The sequence below is a fragment of the Notechis scutatus genome, chromosome 1 (assembly GCF_049901735.1).
Source record: "Notechis scutatus isolate UNSWTSFEM ecotype Mainland chromosome 1, rNotScu1.2, whole genome shotgun sequence".
In the NCBI taxonomy this organism is placed as follows: domain Eukaryota; kingdom Metazoa; phylum Chordata; class Lepidosauria; order Squamata; family Elapidae; genus Notechis; species Notechis scutatus.
The window spans coordinates 102,806,647-102,826,191 of record NC_142009.1 but is presented as its reverse complement, the minus strand read 5'-3'; the positions used below and the strand labels follow the sequence as shown (position 1 = coordinate 102,826,191).

Sequence of the window (19,545 nt, the reverse complement as noted above, 5' to 3'; positions counted from 1 at the left end):
AGCACATGGCTGGCTTATACTTGAGTGGTGGTCCATTAGAACATGTAGATCCCTCTCAGAGATATTGCTTTGGGCCAGATACAACCTATCCGGTACCTTTTGGTTTTTCCTTCCCAAGACCTTGCTTTTCTCATCAGTGAACTTATTGAACAGGGCCCAATGCTCAAATCTGCCAAGATCCTTTTGAATCATGAGTCTAATCTTCCAAAGTATTGGCAATTCCCCTCTGTTTGGTGTTGTCTGCAAATCTGATGAGCACCCCTTCTATCACCTCATCTAAATCATTTATGAAGATTTTGAAGAGCACCCAGACTTAGAACCTTGAGCTACCCCACTGCATGCTTTCTTCCAATTTAATGTAATTCCATTAAGGACTACACACTGAATGTAGTTGGTCAACCAAGTATCAGTCTGGTGGTGGTACTTTCCAACATACCAGGGAGTAGGCTATAGTCTACTACTTTATCAAATGCTGTGCTGAAGTCCAAGTAAACTATATTCACATCATTTCTCTGATCCACTAATTCAGTGATCCCCAACCTTTTTTACGCCGCGGCCCAGTATCCCCAACCTTTTTTATGGCGCGGCCCGGTACCGACATCAGCTGGGCGCCGCCATCTTGTTTTGATACCCGGAAAAGCTCACCAGAAGCACTTTTTCATCAAAACAAGATGGCGGCGCCCAGCAAGCCAGCGGCCCGGTAGGACTTGTTCCACGGACCGGTACCGGTCCGTGGACCGGTGGTTGGGGACCCCTGCACTAATTTATCAAAGAAGGCAATAAGGTTTGCCTGATGCGGTCTGTTTTTAACACATCCATACTGGCTTCAGGTCATTTCTAGATGCTCACAAATCTGCTGCTTGATTTTCTTTTCCAGGATTTTCCAAGATATTGATATTAAGCTGATTTGTCTTTGGTTTCCTGGATCTACTTTTTTTTCTCTCTTGAAGACTGGAATCGCATCAGCTCCTCTGGCAGTTCCCTCTTAACAATCCTTAGTTGCCTGTGATTCTCTGTGAATTAACTGAGATGATTATTCAGTTCATTAACCAAGTTGATTAATTGGAATTAAAATGTATTCAACATATACTTTACATCTAATTTTCGTTAAAATAATAACTTCCATTAGTTGCTCACTACCTAGAGATCAGTTACATATTTACAAGTAAAAAATCTATTTCTTTCTCTGAAATAGCGTACACTTTACAAATCGGTTAAAGTAAACTTGATTTGATTTTACATTCTTTGCTCTTTTTTAATGTTATGAACACAGTGATGATAATCTAAAGAAAACCTAAAAGTTCACATATTCTTGAAATGTTATTTTCCTCTTCTATGCAGTAGTTACAAATTACTTTTGGAACTTCTGTGTGTTTTACGCAGCTTAAGAAAAAGATTGGGTTCTTTTCCAAATGGGGTTCCTATTTCCTTGCAACCATTACCCGGTGACATTTCCATTCCTTTAAGTGCATCACATTCTTCTCTTTCTTCATTCCCATAGAAACAAAAAAACCAAAATGAGCCTTTTTAAAAATCACAGACCCCATGTCCTAGTGATTTCGCACATCTTTACTTCATTGTAAGGCTATTTTAACTAGATTTCTGGGTGAAATCAATGAAAAAGAATTGGAATGAAGAATTGGAATGAAGGTGATTTGATGCTGAAACCCCAGGCTTTAGTAAGTACAATGAGTTTCCCAATTCATCCTAGGCCAGGGGTGTCCAACCTTGGCAACTTTAAGACTTGTGGACTTCAACTCCCAGAATTCCTCAACCAGCAAAGAGGTGAAGTCCACAAGTCTTAAAGTTGCCAAGGTTGGACACCCCTGTCCTAGGCAGTGCTCTCAGGAAAATCCAGTTTTTTAAATTGTTATAATAAATTGCCTTAACCTTAAACCTCCGTTTGCACCTATGGATGAGATACACAGAAGCAGAAAAGGTCCATATAAACACCATCATCTTATTATCAGAATAATAACATTTTAAAAACATTTTTGGTAGCCTTCCATTTGTAATGCTTTTACAGTTGCAGAACTAATGATACTTGCTTGATGTTTTTGCATAGTACACAGTCTTCTTTATACAGACACAGCTAAAAATACACTTGACAACAATGCAGTCGTTATGGATTACCAACTTAATGGTGGATTTGCATATCTTTGAATATTACTCAATCAAGTTACTCAGACCTTGACTCCCAGCTGAACTTGTGAATTGTTTCCAATGAAAAGATTGCTGTTTGAGATAATGAGACATCATAGGATCATCAAACATTCACTGAAGGAAAACAAAAAGCAAATTGCACATATAGCAATTTTAATCCATTCCATTTTAAATACCACAATAAATTTAATTTTCACAATAAATTAAATAGCCATATTTAGTTTACAAAATAGAATTACTTAGTGTGAAACCAGTATTTACAAACAATATACAATATGTACATCAAATTTTTGTCAACATACAAGCATAGAAGGGAGAAAAAAGACTTCCGTTTTGACACATGATTGACATGCTCTAAGTGCCAAGATGGTCCATACAATTAAAAACAATAGTGCAAACTCACCACAGGAAATTTGAAACTATGTTGATTGGATGAGAAAGTTTCTTTTCAACACTAGGAAAAGATTTTTCAAAAGAACTTAGCATTATATAGGGTATAATCACACAGCAAACTTATATTGGCTTTTCATCCATTTAATTGGCATAATTGCCCCACCCCAATTCATGGAAGCAGTGAGAATTATTCATAAAAATGTTATTAGCCCCTTCTTGTTACCAAAATAGAGGTTTCCTAGGGAGCAGTGATAAGCCATTATAAGCCTGCAGCATAAATGTATTCTCTTTAAAGGGCCAATATTCTTTTAGAAATATGTTATAATAGAAATATAATATTTCTAAACAATATTTAGAAATACAATATTACATTGCAGATTTTTCAGAAATGAATTCTAATTGCAGTGAATTAGAATTGCAATGGATTTTAAAGCAATATTCTGCCTTTCTCCAGATACCTTTAATATTAAATTTTATGGAGCAAATAATAGTGATGACCCTTTGAACCGAGTAGCTGAGTTAATTTCTTTAAATGACATTTTCTCATTTAATTGTACAGCATAAAATGATGCAATTATGCAGAGAATAAATTTCACGTTATGCACTGTTCTGTAGAAAAATTGATCCCATCTTATATTTGGTCACACACTGCATATGTACAAGTACGCATGAAAAAAAAAGATTACTTTGATAACTGAGAGTATGAAAAGTGCATATTTTTTATATACTCTAATAGAGATATAGTTGCATATCTCCAGGTGCAACACACAGTGTTGTAGGAAGTTTATCTTAGGGCCAGTTAAATGTCCTTCCTGTGATCTGGTAAAATTTCTGATTGAAAGGATGAAAGAATTTGCGCAATTTGGTAATGACAGAGGCATCTACCTCCGGATGAATGCGTCCTTTGCTTCCCGCCAGGCACTTGTTAAAGACAATGTTAAATCGCAAGCAGTAAAACCCTCTGGTGGCATTGAAATACAAATTATATTGACTTATCCTTGGAGGAAGATTTAAGAACTTTTCTACCAGCTGGAGTTCTGGCAGCGGTTCTGTAATGAGACGATCCCCATCCACAATATGAAACTGCTCTATGGGAAAGTATTTTAACCATCTCTCCAGGTGTTTGGTGTAGATGCTGGTTCTGACTGCCTTGTATTTAGTGTTCACCTCACAGGTGTTAGGATCAATGGCCAACTTTTCAAATTTGTAGTAGGTTTTATTCTTCCTTTCCTTTCCCTCCAGCACCTGAGTGTAATCAGAAATAGCTCTTGTTGTGGGCTCCCTGACAATGATCAGTAATTTGATGGATGAGTTCATTTTATAAATCCTTTCAGGGACCTCCTCTGTGATAAAGTATGCAGGGCTTTTCTCAATGGTTATTTGATGAGGATATGAAAATGGCATTTTTTTCCTATACCACTCAATGCCCTTGGCATAGTTCTCATCATTGTCAAAGAAGTGTATTTCTTGAGAGGCTTTGACCACTGCTGGATGAAGATTGAGCATTTCTAGTAGTGCCCGCGTTCCCCCTTTCCTCACTCCAATTATTATGGCCTTGGGGATTTGTTGGACCAAGCTGTGAAGTCGAATTTGCTCTTTGCTGGCATTATTACCCTTTCGGAATTCATGCAACAATCCACGCTTAAACTGTAGAGCTCTGAGTGGGATTTCATCTTGCCCATGGAGTCCAAATCGACCTTCAATAGGGCAAATGGGTTGCAGTCTACAATTGGGGGGGGAGGGGGGAAACAAAGGAGAAATAGTAATTTGCATTAGTAACACTCAAATTTTATACATGTCCAAGAAGCTCTATTCAGTTCACTAAAGTTAATGCCATATAAATGGGAATGGGCCACATAAGCATTAAAGTGAGAATGGAGATTGTGATGTGGGTGTATGCGTGGGTGTATGTGTGTGTGTGCTCATTCATTTATCTATCAATCCAGACCAGCCTTGTAGATTATGGTTCAACACTTATAACTAAGAGACCTTTATCCTGCAGTGGATAGATTTAGGATACCAGGAATAATTAATGGTTTTAACAATAAATAATTAATTTATAATGAATTTTTAGATGATTCACACAGTCCTATTCATAAGGTAAGATATTGATGTCTATTTTCATGGCAGGAATTGAATAGCTAATATACAGTTTGTCTGCTGAAATCCCACTAAATTATGTACTTGTTCTATTCTCAGAAAGTTCCACGCTGATCTATTCTTTGTTTTCAGTTACATTTTGGAAGACAGGCATATTTTTGGCACTCATATATGTTAACAACATTCTGAAATTTTGGCAGTGTTATATCTATATCTATCTATATTCATTGTCTGTCTTTCTTTCTTTCTTTCTTTCTTTCTTTCTTTCTTTCTTTCTTTCTTTCTTTCTTTCTTTCTTTCTTTCTTTCTTTTTTCTTTCTTTCTTTCTCTCTCTCTCTCTCCTCCCCCCCTCTGTCTCTGTGTAATTTATAAGACAGGTGTGCACACAATCAGTTCTGCAAGTTTGCCACGGATTTCGCCTTATGTAATTTGGAACAATTCAAGCCTACTTTCTGAACCTGGATCTAAGTCTATCAAATTTAAAAATTCAGGCAAAATAAATCGCTTGACTATTCCTACATTACTATTTATTATGTACTTACCTCTATATCTCAAAGTAAGTGAAATGGTATCTTTTCTGGTTTACAAAAGTTGGAAGTTAATGCAACATTTGACATTTTTATTATTGCAACATGGTAAAATCAGAGGATAAAATATGTATTTGTAAATGCCTGTATATTATGCATATACTTGCGAAGCATGTCCTTATAAAACCTGCACCTCATACTTTGCTATATTTTTTGTATTAAATACAGCACTGTGGTGAAACTGTAATATATGTATCTGCATTTTTACATATTGGTGTATATTATTATAAGCATATTTTTTTAAAGAAGCAAGTAGCTCTTGGCTATTTGGATAATTATTTTAACTTATTCTTGGAGAACTGCTTCAAAATCAGCTGCTGTCCAACAAACACTAGCTAAAAACCAATCTACATAGGTGTTTTAAATTATGTGCAAACTATTGAGATGATGAATAAAAAGAAAACTGCAATCCAGACCAAATTGCAGTGCAGGTATAAAATAGATTTCACTTCAACTCCTTGTGCTTTTTTTATTGAAAATATCACCCTTGAATCTGTACCTACTATCCCATTCCTTATATAAAGTATTTTTGCTATTTGGGATGAAGGTCAAAGAAAAAAAGCTAATTATCCCTCTCTATGTTTCATTCTTTGTGGTGGTGTTGCCCGGAAATGCATCCATTCAAAAGAACTGTATAAAGTCTCACCCAGACTGTTTTTTAAAATATGATACTGTAAAGTGTATTGTGTAGTATAATTCTAAAACAAGTGTTGATAACTTGATAACTAACTTTATTGTAAAGCACAAGTTTTTCACAACTTAATACCCTGGGAGAAAAACATTTTATTTTCTAAAATTGTAATGTCCTTTTGCCTTGGAAATTTAGTTTTGCTTTCTACACAAGAATATACTCCTCTCCCCACCATCACATTTAGGAAAAAACTGAATTAGATTTTTTTTAAAAGAAGCTTGTTAACCATGAAACACACACCCATAACACATAATATTTAAAAAATTAACTTTTTTCTTATTGCTCATCAGTTAAGATTTTATCAGATACAAAAACTTTGATATTGTTACATTGTTTCAGAGGTGGTATTCAGCAGGTTCTGACCAGTTCTGGAGAACCGGTAGCGGAAATTTTGAGTAATTCGGAGAACCGGCAAATACCACTTCTGACTGGAGTATCTTTCTCCTGCCACGTCCACCAAGCCATGCCCACAGAACCGGTAATAAATTTTTTTGAATCCCACCACTGCAGTTTCATATTCTGTGCTGTAAGAAGAGCATTCCCCAGTCCATAAATACACATGCAGGGAGGAACTAAGTCGCCGTCTGTATGATACACATGTATTTCACATGCACTGTGTTGATCACATGCGCTGAATTCATATTCTTTAAAGCTAGGATGCCCAACCCTGGCAACTTTAAGACTTATGGGCTTCAACTCCCAGAATTCCCCAGCCTGGCTGGCTGGGGAAGTTCTGGGAGTTGAAGTACACAAGTCTTAAAGTCTCCAAGTTTGGAGATCCCTGATCTAAAACATATTTTGTACAAAATGTTCAGAATTTATCCATGACACTCCTTGTCTTTTTTAATCTTGAGACCCTGGGGGTGACTGGGTCCAAACACACTAAGTACTAGCTAATATTGTGTAAATGTATTCTGCCTCACTCCTGGCTCTTAAATAACATATCCTCCATTTCACAAAAAACAAAACTCTCCAACTTTTCAGGGATTATTTGGTGCAGCAAGTCTTAAAGAAAATGAAAAATATGGCTTCTTTCCTCAGTCTGTCATTAGAATTTTCTCCTCCAAATCTTCTACTATGATTAGAAAAAGCCTTCCATATCTAGGCTGCACATTCCTAAATTCAATGCCAGCATCATATAATTAAAGGATTCTCAAGGTGCATGGTTTATTTGGAAAACATTTTATAAGTTTAGCTTAAAAATAGAATTATCTGGGGACCATAGATCTCATAGCCAATAAGGGCATCCAAGGAGGAGCAAGAGAGGTAAGTGATGAAGTATATGCCATAATGTCATAGCATAAATCCTGCAACTTCTACACAATTACATAAAGGTGATTTTGCCTCCTGACATTACTGTGGCTTGTGGTAGATTCTGGTGTTTATAGTCATGGCAGGCATAATCTATTCAAATAGAGAACAATTTCTGATTCTTACCACTTGCATATTTTCCTAATTGTATTTTGTCTTCCGGTACACTTTTTGTGAAATTCTCACTTGTTGTGCACTGTTGCTAGGGGAAGGAATAGGGGCTAAAGAACTACAAAACATGAAGCACCTGTTTTATTCTAGTGCATTGGAATCCTACCTGAGGACCTCTGTTTTTGTAAGGGAACATGAAATGTCAATTTTAGCCACAAATAAAACAATGAAACACATGGATGAGTGATACAGCTTCATGAAAAACAGCTCAGTATATGGCCAGCATGTCAAGAAAGGAATTGGCTATTCTATGCAATACACCAGAGCTGTAATTTAGAGCTGGGGTATTCAAGAGTCTGGTTACTTGGGGACTGCAGGGTGAGAAGTAGATGAGATAGAAATTGAATGGAAATAGATAGAAATTGGTTGTGCAATACCAGGGACAGGTTTTTCTTTTTTTGTCTGCTTCTTTTTTGCGGTTTTTAGGATTTTCTTTGTTTTTCTAAAACCATGTCAAGCCTATTTGGAAACTTTTTCTACAATTTTAAACCAATATGTTCTGGCCTTAAAATGGCAGGAAACCATGCTACCCCAATTGGTAGTAGGAGAAATCTGGTCTGTTCCTGTTCATCTGATGTAGAGCAGCCTCAGCAAGGGGAAAGTTATCAAATATGGATCTTACAAAGGACAGGGACTTGCATCAGAGGGGAACTTAAATAGTAGGGAAAGTGTGATTTTGTTAATCTTTGGCTTCATTTCCTGACTTAATTTCTTCATATCTAATACTCTAACACAGTTCTTAGCTCTTGTGTAACTGCTGCTTTCTGTTGATTGATTACGCTCATTCCACAATACAAGCATTGAGTAGTATAACTCCAGCAGGTGGTTACAGATGGTATGATATTATTGTGCCCCATGATCTATTTCAATGGATGAAAGAGAGATATTACAAGAGATAAGATATTCATATTTTTGAATTATCAGGATAGAATTCACTGATGATTACATATCCATCATGCACAATGAGAGAGAAAAATAAAATAATTCCTTTTTCCCATTAGCATATTATATATGGATCTGCTGGAAATCACCAATGCAGAAGTTCAAGAGTCAAGTACTATGTCTGGATAATTTTATGACCATTAATAACATTTGTAGCTAGGCAAGCCTAGATTGGGGGAAAGGTTAATTAAATTTCATGCCTGAGGTCATAGGCCAAGTTCCAGCAAGAGACAAGAAGGAATTTCTGTCCACTCTATGTAACTACATAATTGCCTTGGACCATTTTACATATCTTCACAATATAGGATTTTGATGGTAGATGATGGTAGGAAACAAGCTAGGCTAGGCACATCCCTTCTTTTTTTTTGAATGAAATTAGCCAATGATTCTTACAAATGAGTGAGTGTGAAAAAACACAATACCCCTCATTGAAGTACAATGTAAGATTAATCTTTCATGTTATCTAACTGTGTATTTAGTGTATTTTCATTAACTATTGAAAAATAAAGACCACAAAGAGACCAAAGTTATAATTATATTAGAAAGCTGACAACTTACCTGAAAAACATTGTATTCTCAATTGTTCAAAATATTTCCCAATCTCCCTCTCACTTTTTCCTGATTAGTAGCTTCAAATAAACCTCTTTTTTTTTTTAAAAAAAAAAAAAAATCTGTTTTATCCTAAATGGAGGAAAAATACAGATGCCCAGAAGCCAAAAGGAAATGTAATGTTGTTGCCCAGGCAAAACACAACTGAACATTTCCACATGATTTTTTACATGCACAAATATATGCAGCCCAATTAATAGATCAAGGTAATTCACATTAAAAAATGTGTTTTCCATGTGCAGTACATTTGGGGACAAAAACAGCTAATGGTGCAAGTCTTTGGCAAGAACCAGTATAAAAAGGAGAGGTTTAAATTTTGTGCATTAAGTGCGTGTCTTTTCTGGAACAATGCCACAGCCGATATTTTCCTTTAAAAAAAAATGTCCTATTTGAGGGACTGCCTCTCCCTGGTTTCATCTGTTCGCCCTACCTGATCTAGTAGGAAGTATGTTATGGGTTTCATTGTCTAGGGAACTACATTTAACAGGTTGTATGCAGCAGTTCTTCTCTTCAATAGTGCCCTCATTGTGAAATTTCCTCACCTCTCCTAAGATGATGTCAGTCCCATCTCTTCTCAGCTATCAAAAGTCCCTCAAGGATTTGTTGTGTCAGCAGTCCTGAGGACCCCAGGGGATGGATGAGCTAATGAGGTGCCTCCACTATTGTTAACATGGCTTCATCTTCTTTTTACTTCAGCTCAGATTTTTTTTATAGTTTTAGATGTTTTATTTGTTAACAATTATAATATTGAACTTTAGTATTTATTGTTTTCACATTGTAAACTACCCAGGGTCATTTGTTTTGAGAGATGGGTGACTATGTAAATTATATAAGTAAACTAATAAATACATGCTTTTTTACTGCCTAACGTATCTATGACTCTGGGCAGTAGCTTATAATTTTTTTTAAAAAAAAAATGCATTTAAAAAGAAGATGATTGACTAAAAGAACAAACATTGTGCAGTCCTTGGTGCTGAGCTTAGATGTTTCATTAGTCAACTAGGTCAGGGGTCTCCAACTTTGGCAACTTTAAGACTTGTGGACTTCACCTCTTTGCTGGTTGAGGAATTCTGGGAGTTGAAGTCCACAAGTCTTAAAATTGCCAAGGTTGGAGACCCCTGGGCTAGATAACATGATCATTGACGTTACCTAGCTGACTAATGAAAATTATGCACCAAAATACCAAGGATATGCAGCTCACAGTTCAACTCTGAGCTACATATATTGTTTTCTACTTGGAGACAATAAAGAGCTAAAAAGTAAACAAAAGGACCAGAACTCATCCCAAAGGTGCTTCTTCAAGAGGCAACTGGATTTTCTTCTTTTTCTTTGAGGACGTTTCACTTCTTGATGCAGACGCTTCTTGGATGGGAAGTGAAACATCTTCAAAGAAAAACAAGAAAGTCCAATTGCCTCTTGAAAAAGCACCTTTGGGACAACTATGAATTGGATGTCTGAGAAGCTCCATAGACCAGCATTTCATGATGAAGAAAGATAAGTCCTAAATGTACTAAATAAGTATAAATAGTTAATCAGCTTGGCTTTGTTTTTGTTTGTTTTTTCAACCAGTGACTTGGATTTTTATACAACTCATGTGAATTTGGCATTAATGCAACTGGATTTAAGAAATAACACACCTATAATTGACCAAATACATGTAATGTTTATGTTTGCTCCTTTACCATCTAAATACAGTCTCAGCCTGGAATGCTGTTTTGGAATGGAGGTTTTACAATATTGTACATAATTTTAATTACCATTTTAGGATACTAATTGCCTCCAAATGTATTTCAGAAAGCAACTTTGATACACAAATCTTTCATCAAATAGACTTTCTTTCAATTTTGCCATTTCTTGGAGCAACTTAACTGTCATAAAACAGAAAAAGAGGATTTGGTAATTGAGTCTTAGTTCCATATTGTATATGAAATTAGAAGTAGTTGTTTCCTGTAATTCAAAGCCAACAATGTTGACTATTAACAGGAATAATAAACAGAACTGGCCCTAGTTTTATATCCCAGAATTGCCCTGAAAATAATCATTTCCAGCAAGATCTTTTCATTCACTATATCCCTCTCAAGGGGATTTAAAAAAAAACAACCCCAACTAAAATTTAATTAATAGAGTTTAAAATATGTTCTATATCCTTCAGCCATCTTTCTAGTGCAAGAAGATCCAAAGGCTGACAAACAAACTTTGCAAGTTTAATTAACACAGTACCATTTTAATTGCTCACCCATAAATATCAGAAAAGAAAACGTACAAGAAACTTGAAGTTAGCCTGCTATTGCGCACAAAAGCTGACCTACTGTGGCAACATATTTACAGTATGGTGCTTTACATTCCTTCTGAACACAAATGCCATTGCACATGGAATATAAATGGACATGGACCAATGTACTGGGTTCAGCAAGTGAATCCTCCTTCAGTTTCCCCATGCCTTCCCTTGTCTTTATATAGAAGGAAACTAACAATGAAAATCAATACTACAGCAGATTGTCTTTTTAAATGCAAGCAGCAAGACAAAGAGCTAGAAATCTATTCAATTATATTCAAAGCTTAAGAGGAAATTGGAGTGGGTGGGGGGAGGTGAGGAGAGCACCTACAGCCATTTATAATTATTGATATCACAGGGACATGCTAATTTAATGACTTACCTATCCAAGCTCCCAACTCTGGCAACTAGATAGAGAAGGCTTCCAATAGCAAGGCTGCCTAGCACAAGGAGCTTCTGTCTCAGCAACGCCTGCTGTTTGAATAGCATGGCCCTCCATCAATCTTCAGGACTTCTTCAGTCTGCAGACACCAAAAATATATAAACCATTCCTGAGCAAGAGGCAACATACAGATAAATGTTTATTAACAGGCAGTCAAACAGTTTCTGTTTTCATATAGTATCAAACTAAGAATTTACTATATTCCACGAATCCTGTAATTAATGGATAATGTGCCAGATTTTAGGGCTTCCAAATTCAGACTTGCATAAAGTCCTTGGTAGGGTTTCTGTAAGGTCAGCAGACTTATCAGTTTCACAAGATTTTTTGAGCAAACAAATTCCACCTGCATTTTTCTGACATCAGTGTATGTATTAAGGGAAGGCAGAGAAGGAACATAGAAATATGTAAATATTTTGCTTTATAGCTTTTGTTTCAGTGGGAACAAATTAGGTGTTTTGATGATAAATTGCTTGTATGTGGGTCAGGTCAAATTATTACAATGTGAGACTGATGGGATGAATTAAAATCCAGTATGGATAAGCAAAAACTCCTGCACCACAAGACTTGTCACTGTTTTATTCATATACCGTTTCCCCCAGCAAGAGTTATTTCTACTGCCAAAGTCTCATTTACGAGAGCTCAGTTTAACATCCTTCCAAACCATCCATGATGTCCTTCCATTCTCCTTTGTCGCTTACCTACATACTAATTTACTCATGAGTCACTTCTAATCAATGTGCCTGTCACTGTAACATCTGGTTTGGTCCTTAGCTAGCTGGCTATAACATGTCCTTTGAGTTCTGGCAACTCAAAGAATAAATTAATTTTAAAATGGGGATTACAGCATTAGATTAAAGAGTGTTAAAAGGTTGGGGGAGACAACTTGGTAAGATTATGTATTATGTGAGATAATATAAACATTACACACAAATACATTTGTGTTTGGTGGGCCAAGAGGTAGCACAAACATGTCTTAATGAAAGAATGCGTAACATTACTTTTATATCCCTGATTGTCTGCATAGACTGGAAATAATGACTTCAGGAGGTTCTGAAGATGGTAGGTGGTCATTTCAGGCAACTGGATCACTCAAATGTTTAAATTCCTGCTTCTAATGAACATGCGAAGGAGTTCTAAATAGAATGGTTGATTTAGTTCTATTATGACACTTTTAAACTGCAGAGCTACATTTCCAACCATTATTTTGATTTAAAATGTAGTTTTCTTTTGTTTTCATAATCAGTTCTGACCCAGGAAAGGGTTCTATTGTAAAAAAAAGGCTATCTTCAGAGATTCATAGATTAAAACATTTAGCTTGATCCCCCCCACCCCAAAAATCTATTATCTATCTATATCTATCGATCTATTGATCTATCTGTCTATCTATCTATCTATCTATCTATCTATCTATCTATCTATCTATCTATCTATCTATCTATCTATCTATCTATTATCTATCTATCTATCTATCTATCTATTATCTATCTATATCTATCGATCTATTGATTATCTATCTATCTATCTATCTATCTATCTATCTATCTATCTATCTATCTATCTATCTATCATCTATCTATCTATCTATCTATCTATCTATCTATCTATCTATGTATCTATCGATCTATCAATCTATCTATCTATCTATCTATCTATCTATCTATCTATCTATCTATCTATCTATCTATCTATCTATCGATCGATCTGTCTGTCTGTCTGTCTGTCTGTCTGTCTGTCTGTCTGTCTGTCTACCTATCTATATCTATCTATCTATCTATCTATCTATCTATCTATCTATCTATCTATCTCTACTGTATATAACTATATCTATATCTAGATATACATACATACATACATACATACATACATACATACATACATACATACATACATATTCAATCCAGTAAGTAGCTTTTTTTCTTAGATGGCAGAGTAAAGATGTAGATACAGATACAGATAATCAGAGTTGGAAGGGACCTTGTAGGTCATCTAGTCCAACCCCCCACCCAAGCGGGAGACCCTACACCATTTCTGACAAATGGCAGTCCAATCTCTTCTTAAAAGTCTCAACTGATGGCGCTCCCACAACTTCCGAGGGCAAGCTGTTCCATTGGTTGATTGTTCTCACTGTCAGAAAGTTTCTCCTTGTTTCCAGGTTAAGTCTCTCCTTGTTCATCCATTATTCGTCTGGCCTACAGGCGCTTTAGAAAATAGTTTGACTCCTTCCTCCCTGTGGCAGCCCCTCAAATATTGAAAGACTGCTATCATGTCTCCCCTGGTCCTTCTCTTTACTAGACTAGCCAAGCCCAGTTCCTGCAACCGTTCGTTGTATGTTTTAGCCTCCAGTCCCCTAATCACCCTGGTTGCTCTTCTCTGTACTTTTTCTAGAGTCTCAACATCTTTTTTATAATGTGGTGACCAAAACTGGATGCAGTACTCTAGGTGTGGTCTTACTAAGGCTTTATAGAGTGGTATTAGTACTTCCCTTGATCTTGTCTGTATCCCTCTGTTAATACAACTTAGGATTGCATTAGCTTTTTTGGCTGCTGCTGCACACTGCTGGCTCATATTTAGCTGGTTGTCCACTAAGACTCCAAGATCCCTCTCACAGTTACTGCTATTGAGCCTGGTTTCACCCAGTCTATATGTGTACTTTTGGTTTTTCTTGCCTAAGTGTAGGACTTTACTTTTCTCTATATTGAATTTCATTTTATTAGATATGGCCCAGTGTTCTAGTCTGTCAAGATCCATCTGGATCTTGAGCCTATCTTCGTGGGTGTTAGCTATTCCTGCCAGCTTAGTATCATCTGCAAATTTGGTAAGTTCCCCTTCTATTCCCTCATCTAAGTCGTTAATGAAGTTATTGAAGAGTACTGGGCCTAAGACGGAACCTTGTGGCACCCCACTGCTTACTTCCCTCCATGCAGACTTAGACCCATTAAGGACTACTCATTGAATACGGTTTGTCAGCCAGTTGCGAATTCATCTAGTGGTGGTGCTATCTATTCCACTTTTTTCTAGCTTACTAAGAAGTAGGTTGTGGTCTACTTTATCGAATGCCTTGCTAAAATCTAAATATATTATGTCCACAGTATTTTGCTGGTCTACTAATTTAGTCACTGTGTTGAAGAATGAAATAAGATTTGTTTGGCATGATCTGTTCTTAACAAACCCGTGCTGACTGCTAGTTATTACTTTACTTGTTTCTAGATGTTGGCAGATCTGTTTTTTTATTATCTTTTCCAGTATCTTCCCGGGTATTGATGTTAGGCTGATTGGTCTATAGTTTCCTGGGTCTGTTTTTTTTCCCTTTTTTGAAGATGGGAACCACATCAGCTCTTTTCCAGTCCTCTGGTAGTTCTCCGATGCTCCAGGATTTTTGAAAGATATGGTGCAGCGGTTCTGAGATGACCTCTGCCAGCTCCTTTAAAACTCTGGGATGTAATCCATCAGGCCCCGGTGATTTGTTTTCATCAAGATCAGACAGGTGTTCAGACATGTATTATATCAGACATGTATTATTGCTGTGATTCTAAAGTGCCATATCTGACCCAGAAGCCATTACTAAAAAACAAACACACAAATCAGATATGTTATGTACTAATTATTTTTATTAATAAAGGGACAGGAGATTAAAACGGCAAAAAGGGAAAAAATCTTTTGGAGGTGACAAATACATTGGACGATAAGAAAGAGAAGAAGAGAATCACAGTCAGATCTGCAGGATTCTGTTATTAGAGCTTATCTAAGTCTTGCCTGTTCTGGTCTACCTCAAAGGGTTGATAGCAATCTTATAAGAATCATTGTGCTTCTTTTTCTCTCCCTCTTATAACTCAGTGAATCAGGATGGAATCAGTATAAGCCTCTTTTTAATATTCTCTCTCTTCCCAGGACAAAGGAATACTACTCTCCTCTTTGTTTACATAATGGTTTCTGAAAGTTTGCTTCAAAGCCATCTCCCTGACTCTCTAAAGAAAACAAAAGAGTATAATTGGTCCATAAGTGGTAATAAAATAGATCAAGTTTTTTAATTGTCTAGGCATAATGTTATACCGTGAAGTAATAGAGTAATGGAAACTTGGAACCAATTTCCAGTGAAGATAGAGGGTCAATCATCAGTAACTGAGTTTAAACATGCGTGGGACATATACGTCTATCATCTGACAAAAAATAAAAAATAAGAATAACAATTAAATAAAAATCATAAAAATCATTAATAAATACATAAATTAAAAAGAAAACAGAAAACAAACAAAAAAGGGCAGATTTGATAGACCACTGGCTCTTTTTCTGCCATCTATTTTCTATAATGTTTTGTGAATCTGGGAGATAAGAATTCCACTTAACTTATCAATTCTAAGTGATTGCATTTAAGGTGCTTGGTAACTACCTCACATTTACAACTGATTACAGCATTCTGTGGTCACATGACCACGATTTGTGACATTCTTTTGTCATTTTTCTGGCGGGAAATGGCAAAAAAATATCCACTGCATCAGTGGTGGGATTCAATTTTTTTTACTACCGGTTCTGTGGGCTGGCTTAGTGGGTGTGGCATGGCTTGGTGGGCATGGCAGGGGAAGGATACTATAAAAACTCTATTCCCACCCCACTCCTGGGGGAAGGTTACCACCGGTTCTCCTAACTACTCAAAATTTCTGCTTCCAGTTCTCCAGAACTGGTCAGAACCTGCTGAATACTACCTCTGCACTGCATATGCTGGGTTCACTTAACAAATATATGGTTCACTTAATGACCATGTGATTTGATTTATAAACATGATGACTTTACGAACATCTTAAAAATAATTGTAAAATTGATACTGATCACATGCCTCAACTTATAACCAAAATTCTGGACTCCATTGTAATCATAAGTCAAGGTTTATTCATAACAATAGGTATTTTTCACTCATTATGCAAATCAAATCTCAGGGATAAACGGACTCTACTGGCTTTTCATAGGAAGTCCTGAAATCTACAATGAAGCTAGCAAGACCATAAAAGAGCCTGACCATACCCTACTGGCCTTTAGAAAGGCAGTCAAAAATTGGTTCGCTCTCTGGATTTTTGTGTTGCATCTCTGATTAGATGATGGTGTCCTTTTATTTAGGATCACCTTTTTTATTATTTATCAGTGTATGCAATGTGATTTTGTATTCTTGCCATTATGTTTTACTGGATTTTCTGAAAGCCACACAGAGTACTTTGGGTTGAACTGGCAAGCATATAAATGTTACAAATACATAAACACTGGAACTTTTATAGGAACATATAAATTAACTTAATTCTGCCTTTCTGAAAGCATTTACCAAGTAGAAATAACTATACATCTCACTTTTCCTCTCAGATTGCTGGACTAATATTATTCACTCAATAACTAAATTTTGCCCTGAAGCTATGAAAATTTGATCTCAGCTGATATCTGATATATGGTTTTGCCTACCAAATCCACTGCAACCCACTCCAATTCTGTTCCCTCTGTATCAAAAATAAATGCATTTTTTATTATGCAAGTATATCTAAATGTGTCCTCAGTTGTCAACCTTTTTCTTTACTCTGTTTTATGACAACAAACAATTTTATTTTGTCTCAGCCAGATGATGCATTTTAAATGCATCTCTCTCATTTTCTATTTGATTATCTTTTCTATTTTTCTTAGTTTATGACTAAGTGTCTTATATTTTTCTATTATACTGACTGGCCATTAACCATAATAACCAATAAACTCACAATTAGCCATTCTATGAAACATCTTTCCACAGCATTCCTTAAAGGGCTGCAGACTGAAAGTGCAGTGGGACCACAACACAGTGTCTTAATGTTTCATAAGCATACATTTCTACCCATAATTCTTTACTGTATATTTCTTCTCAAGAAGCATTAATTCAAGAATCTCTTTTTTATAGGGCGCTTGAACATGAACTGTTCTGCGCCAGCAAAAGCCGAGACCTTTGTGCTCTGGCAACATTGACTGAGTTCAGCCACTAAGCTCATTTGTTTCTAGCCAGTCAGCTACAAAAATGAACTCATTTTTTTGGGTAAGGTGAACCTCAGCAGAGATTGCGGGCAACCAGTTTCCCTATTAGAGGCAACTCTGGCTCACCCCTGCTCCTGAGAATCAGCAGGAATGAAATAGGTAAGAAGGCCTTTTGTTTGCAAGAGGATTTGTGGGTTTTCATTTCCTTTTCACACACTCCTTTTCTGGGAAGTGTGAGGGAGAATTTTTATTATTTCAGCCAAGTGGGTGTGCCCCAGCAGCTGAAAAAGTATGCATTTTCTTAGAACTGAGCTCCCCTTCTTTCCCAGTTCGGCCGCTATTATTATAGCATTGTCTGATTACAAAATTGATGGTACAATATCATGTTGTGACATCCCTCGTTTTTAATACAGGAGGCACAACAGCTTAGAGCCTGGCATCTTCCTCCCTTTGAAATTGCAGCTGTTTTGCAAACTGCCAAATCAACTCAGCATGTACTGAAAATAAGGGACGAGAGGACAAGGATACGGCTTGCATTTTATTTAATTTACTTTTTGGTTTGAAGGATAGATGAGGGGATCTTGTTGTTGTTCTGGGAGTACATTTGCTTGGGCAAAGCACTGAATGGCTGGCTTATTTGCAGACTCTACTTGTTAACAGGAGGGAAGCAAGTAGCTAGTGCATTGTGTGATCAACATTCTGGGATGTTTCACATGGGTTTGGAAGGACTGGGAGTGGAAATAACACGTACCCTTAGTGTGCTAGTTCTCAAAGCAAACTCCACTAGTGACATGACCATTTCCCCCCCTAAAATTCCCCAGTGCATTTATTAGAAGTAAGTTTGAGGACCAGCTGAAATTTATTGTGGAGATTCTCCCTCCCCCTGTACAGGATTTATAATGCAGATGAATCCTATCATAGGAACAACATTGTCTGTCACTCTAGTGCAGGGGTGTCAAACTCGCATTGTCCAGAGGTGGTATTCAGCAGGTTCTGACCAGTTCTGGAGAACCGGTAGTGGAAATTTTGATTAGTTCAGAGAACCAGCAAATACCACCTGACTGGAGATTTTACAGTATCCTCCCCCTGCCACGCCCACCAAGCCATGCCCACAGAACCGGTAGTAAAAAAAATTGAATTCCACCTCTGGTGTTGTCATGGCAGCATCATGTGATGTATCACAACTTTTCCCCACTTCACTAAACCAGGCATGGGTGTGGCCAGTGCATGACATTTCCAGCTCATGGGCCATGAGTTTCATAGCCCTGCTCTAGTGCTAATACCATGAGGCACATAGACATCCCATTAGGTGACGTCCTGATGGCCTGTCAGGCCCAAGTCTAGAGATGACACAGTGAAGGCCAATCGAGTCCAATTCTTTATCTGCTTTATATCTAATGTACAGAATCTTGCCAAACTAAAGCTATAACTCTCTTGCTTACAAAATATAACTTGTGAGATTCAAGTGTAGTTACCCTAAACCTCTTCCCGTTTCCTCCCATCCAGCTTTGGATTGTGTTGTTTTCTTAATTTCGGACTTTCTCAAACTCTTCATAAACTCAAATTCTTCATAAAAATAAAACAATACTAAGAATATAACAAAATCATTCTCCTAAATAGCCACAAAACAGGCTCAGCTTCCCAATACTCAAGAGAAAAGCCAAGTTTCCCCTAGTTTTTATTCAACATTGTAGGAGCCCAACTATGGGATTTCTTGGCTTAATTAGAGTGATTTAATTCTTGGCTTAATTAGAGCTTAATTTAGTCAATTCACTGAAAGAATTAAAATTGCCCATTCATAGAGCACCAAGGATTTGCTTCACCAATGGAGGAGTTATTGCCTGAAATATTCTCTCATTAAAAACAAAATAGCAGTGTTCTGTAA

General features: G+C 36.7%; 1 protein-coding gene across 8 annotated transcripts in view; it reads right to left on the bottom strand.

The window, feature by feature from the left end:
* Positions 1–2,299: 2,299 nt before the first annotated feature.
* The window catches only part of HS3ST5 (heparan sulfate-glucosamine 3-sulfotransferase 5), a 197,260-nt gene continuing 180,014 nt past the window's right edge, over positions 2,300–19,545 (bottom strand). For 7 of the 8 annotated variants that reach the window (XM_087973260.1, XM_087973238.1, XM_087973246.1 and 4 more), the window contains 2 exons: positions 11,625–11,763; positions 2,300–4,279 (listed from right to left, as the gene is read on the bottom strand). In XM_087973260.1, the coding sequence (XP_087829386.1) occupies positions 3,346–4,279; positions 11,625–11,731 (1,041 nt within the window). In that variant the 5' untranslated portion in view covers positions 11,732–11,763 and the 3' untranslated portion in view covers positions 2,300–3,345. Of the gene's footprint in view, positions 4,280–11,624; positions 11,794–19,545 lie in introns of all 8 variants that reach the window. The other variant, XM_087973252.1, reaches the window with a different exon arrangement.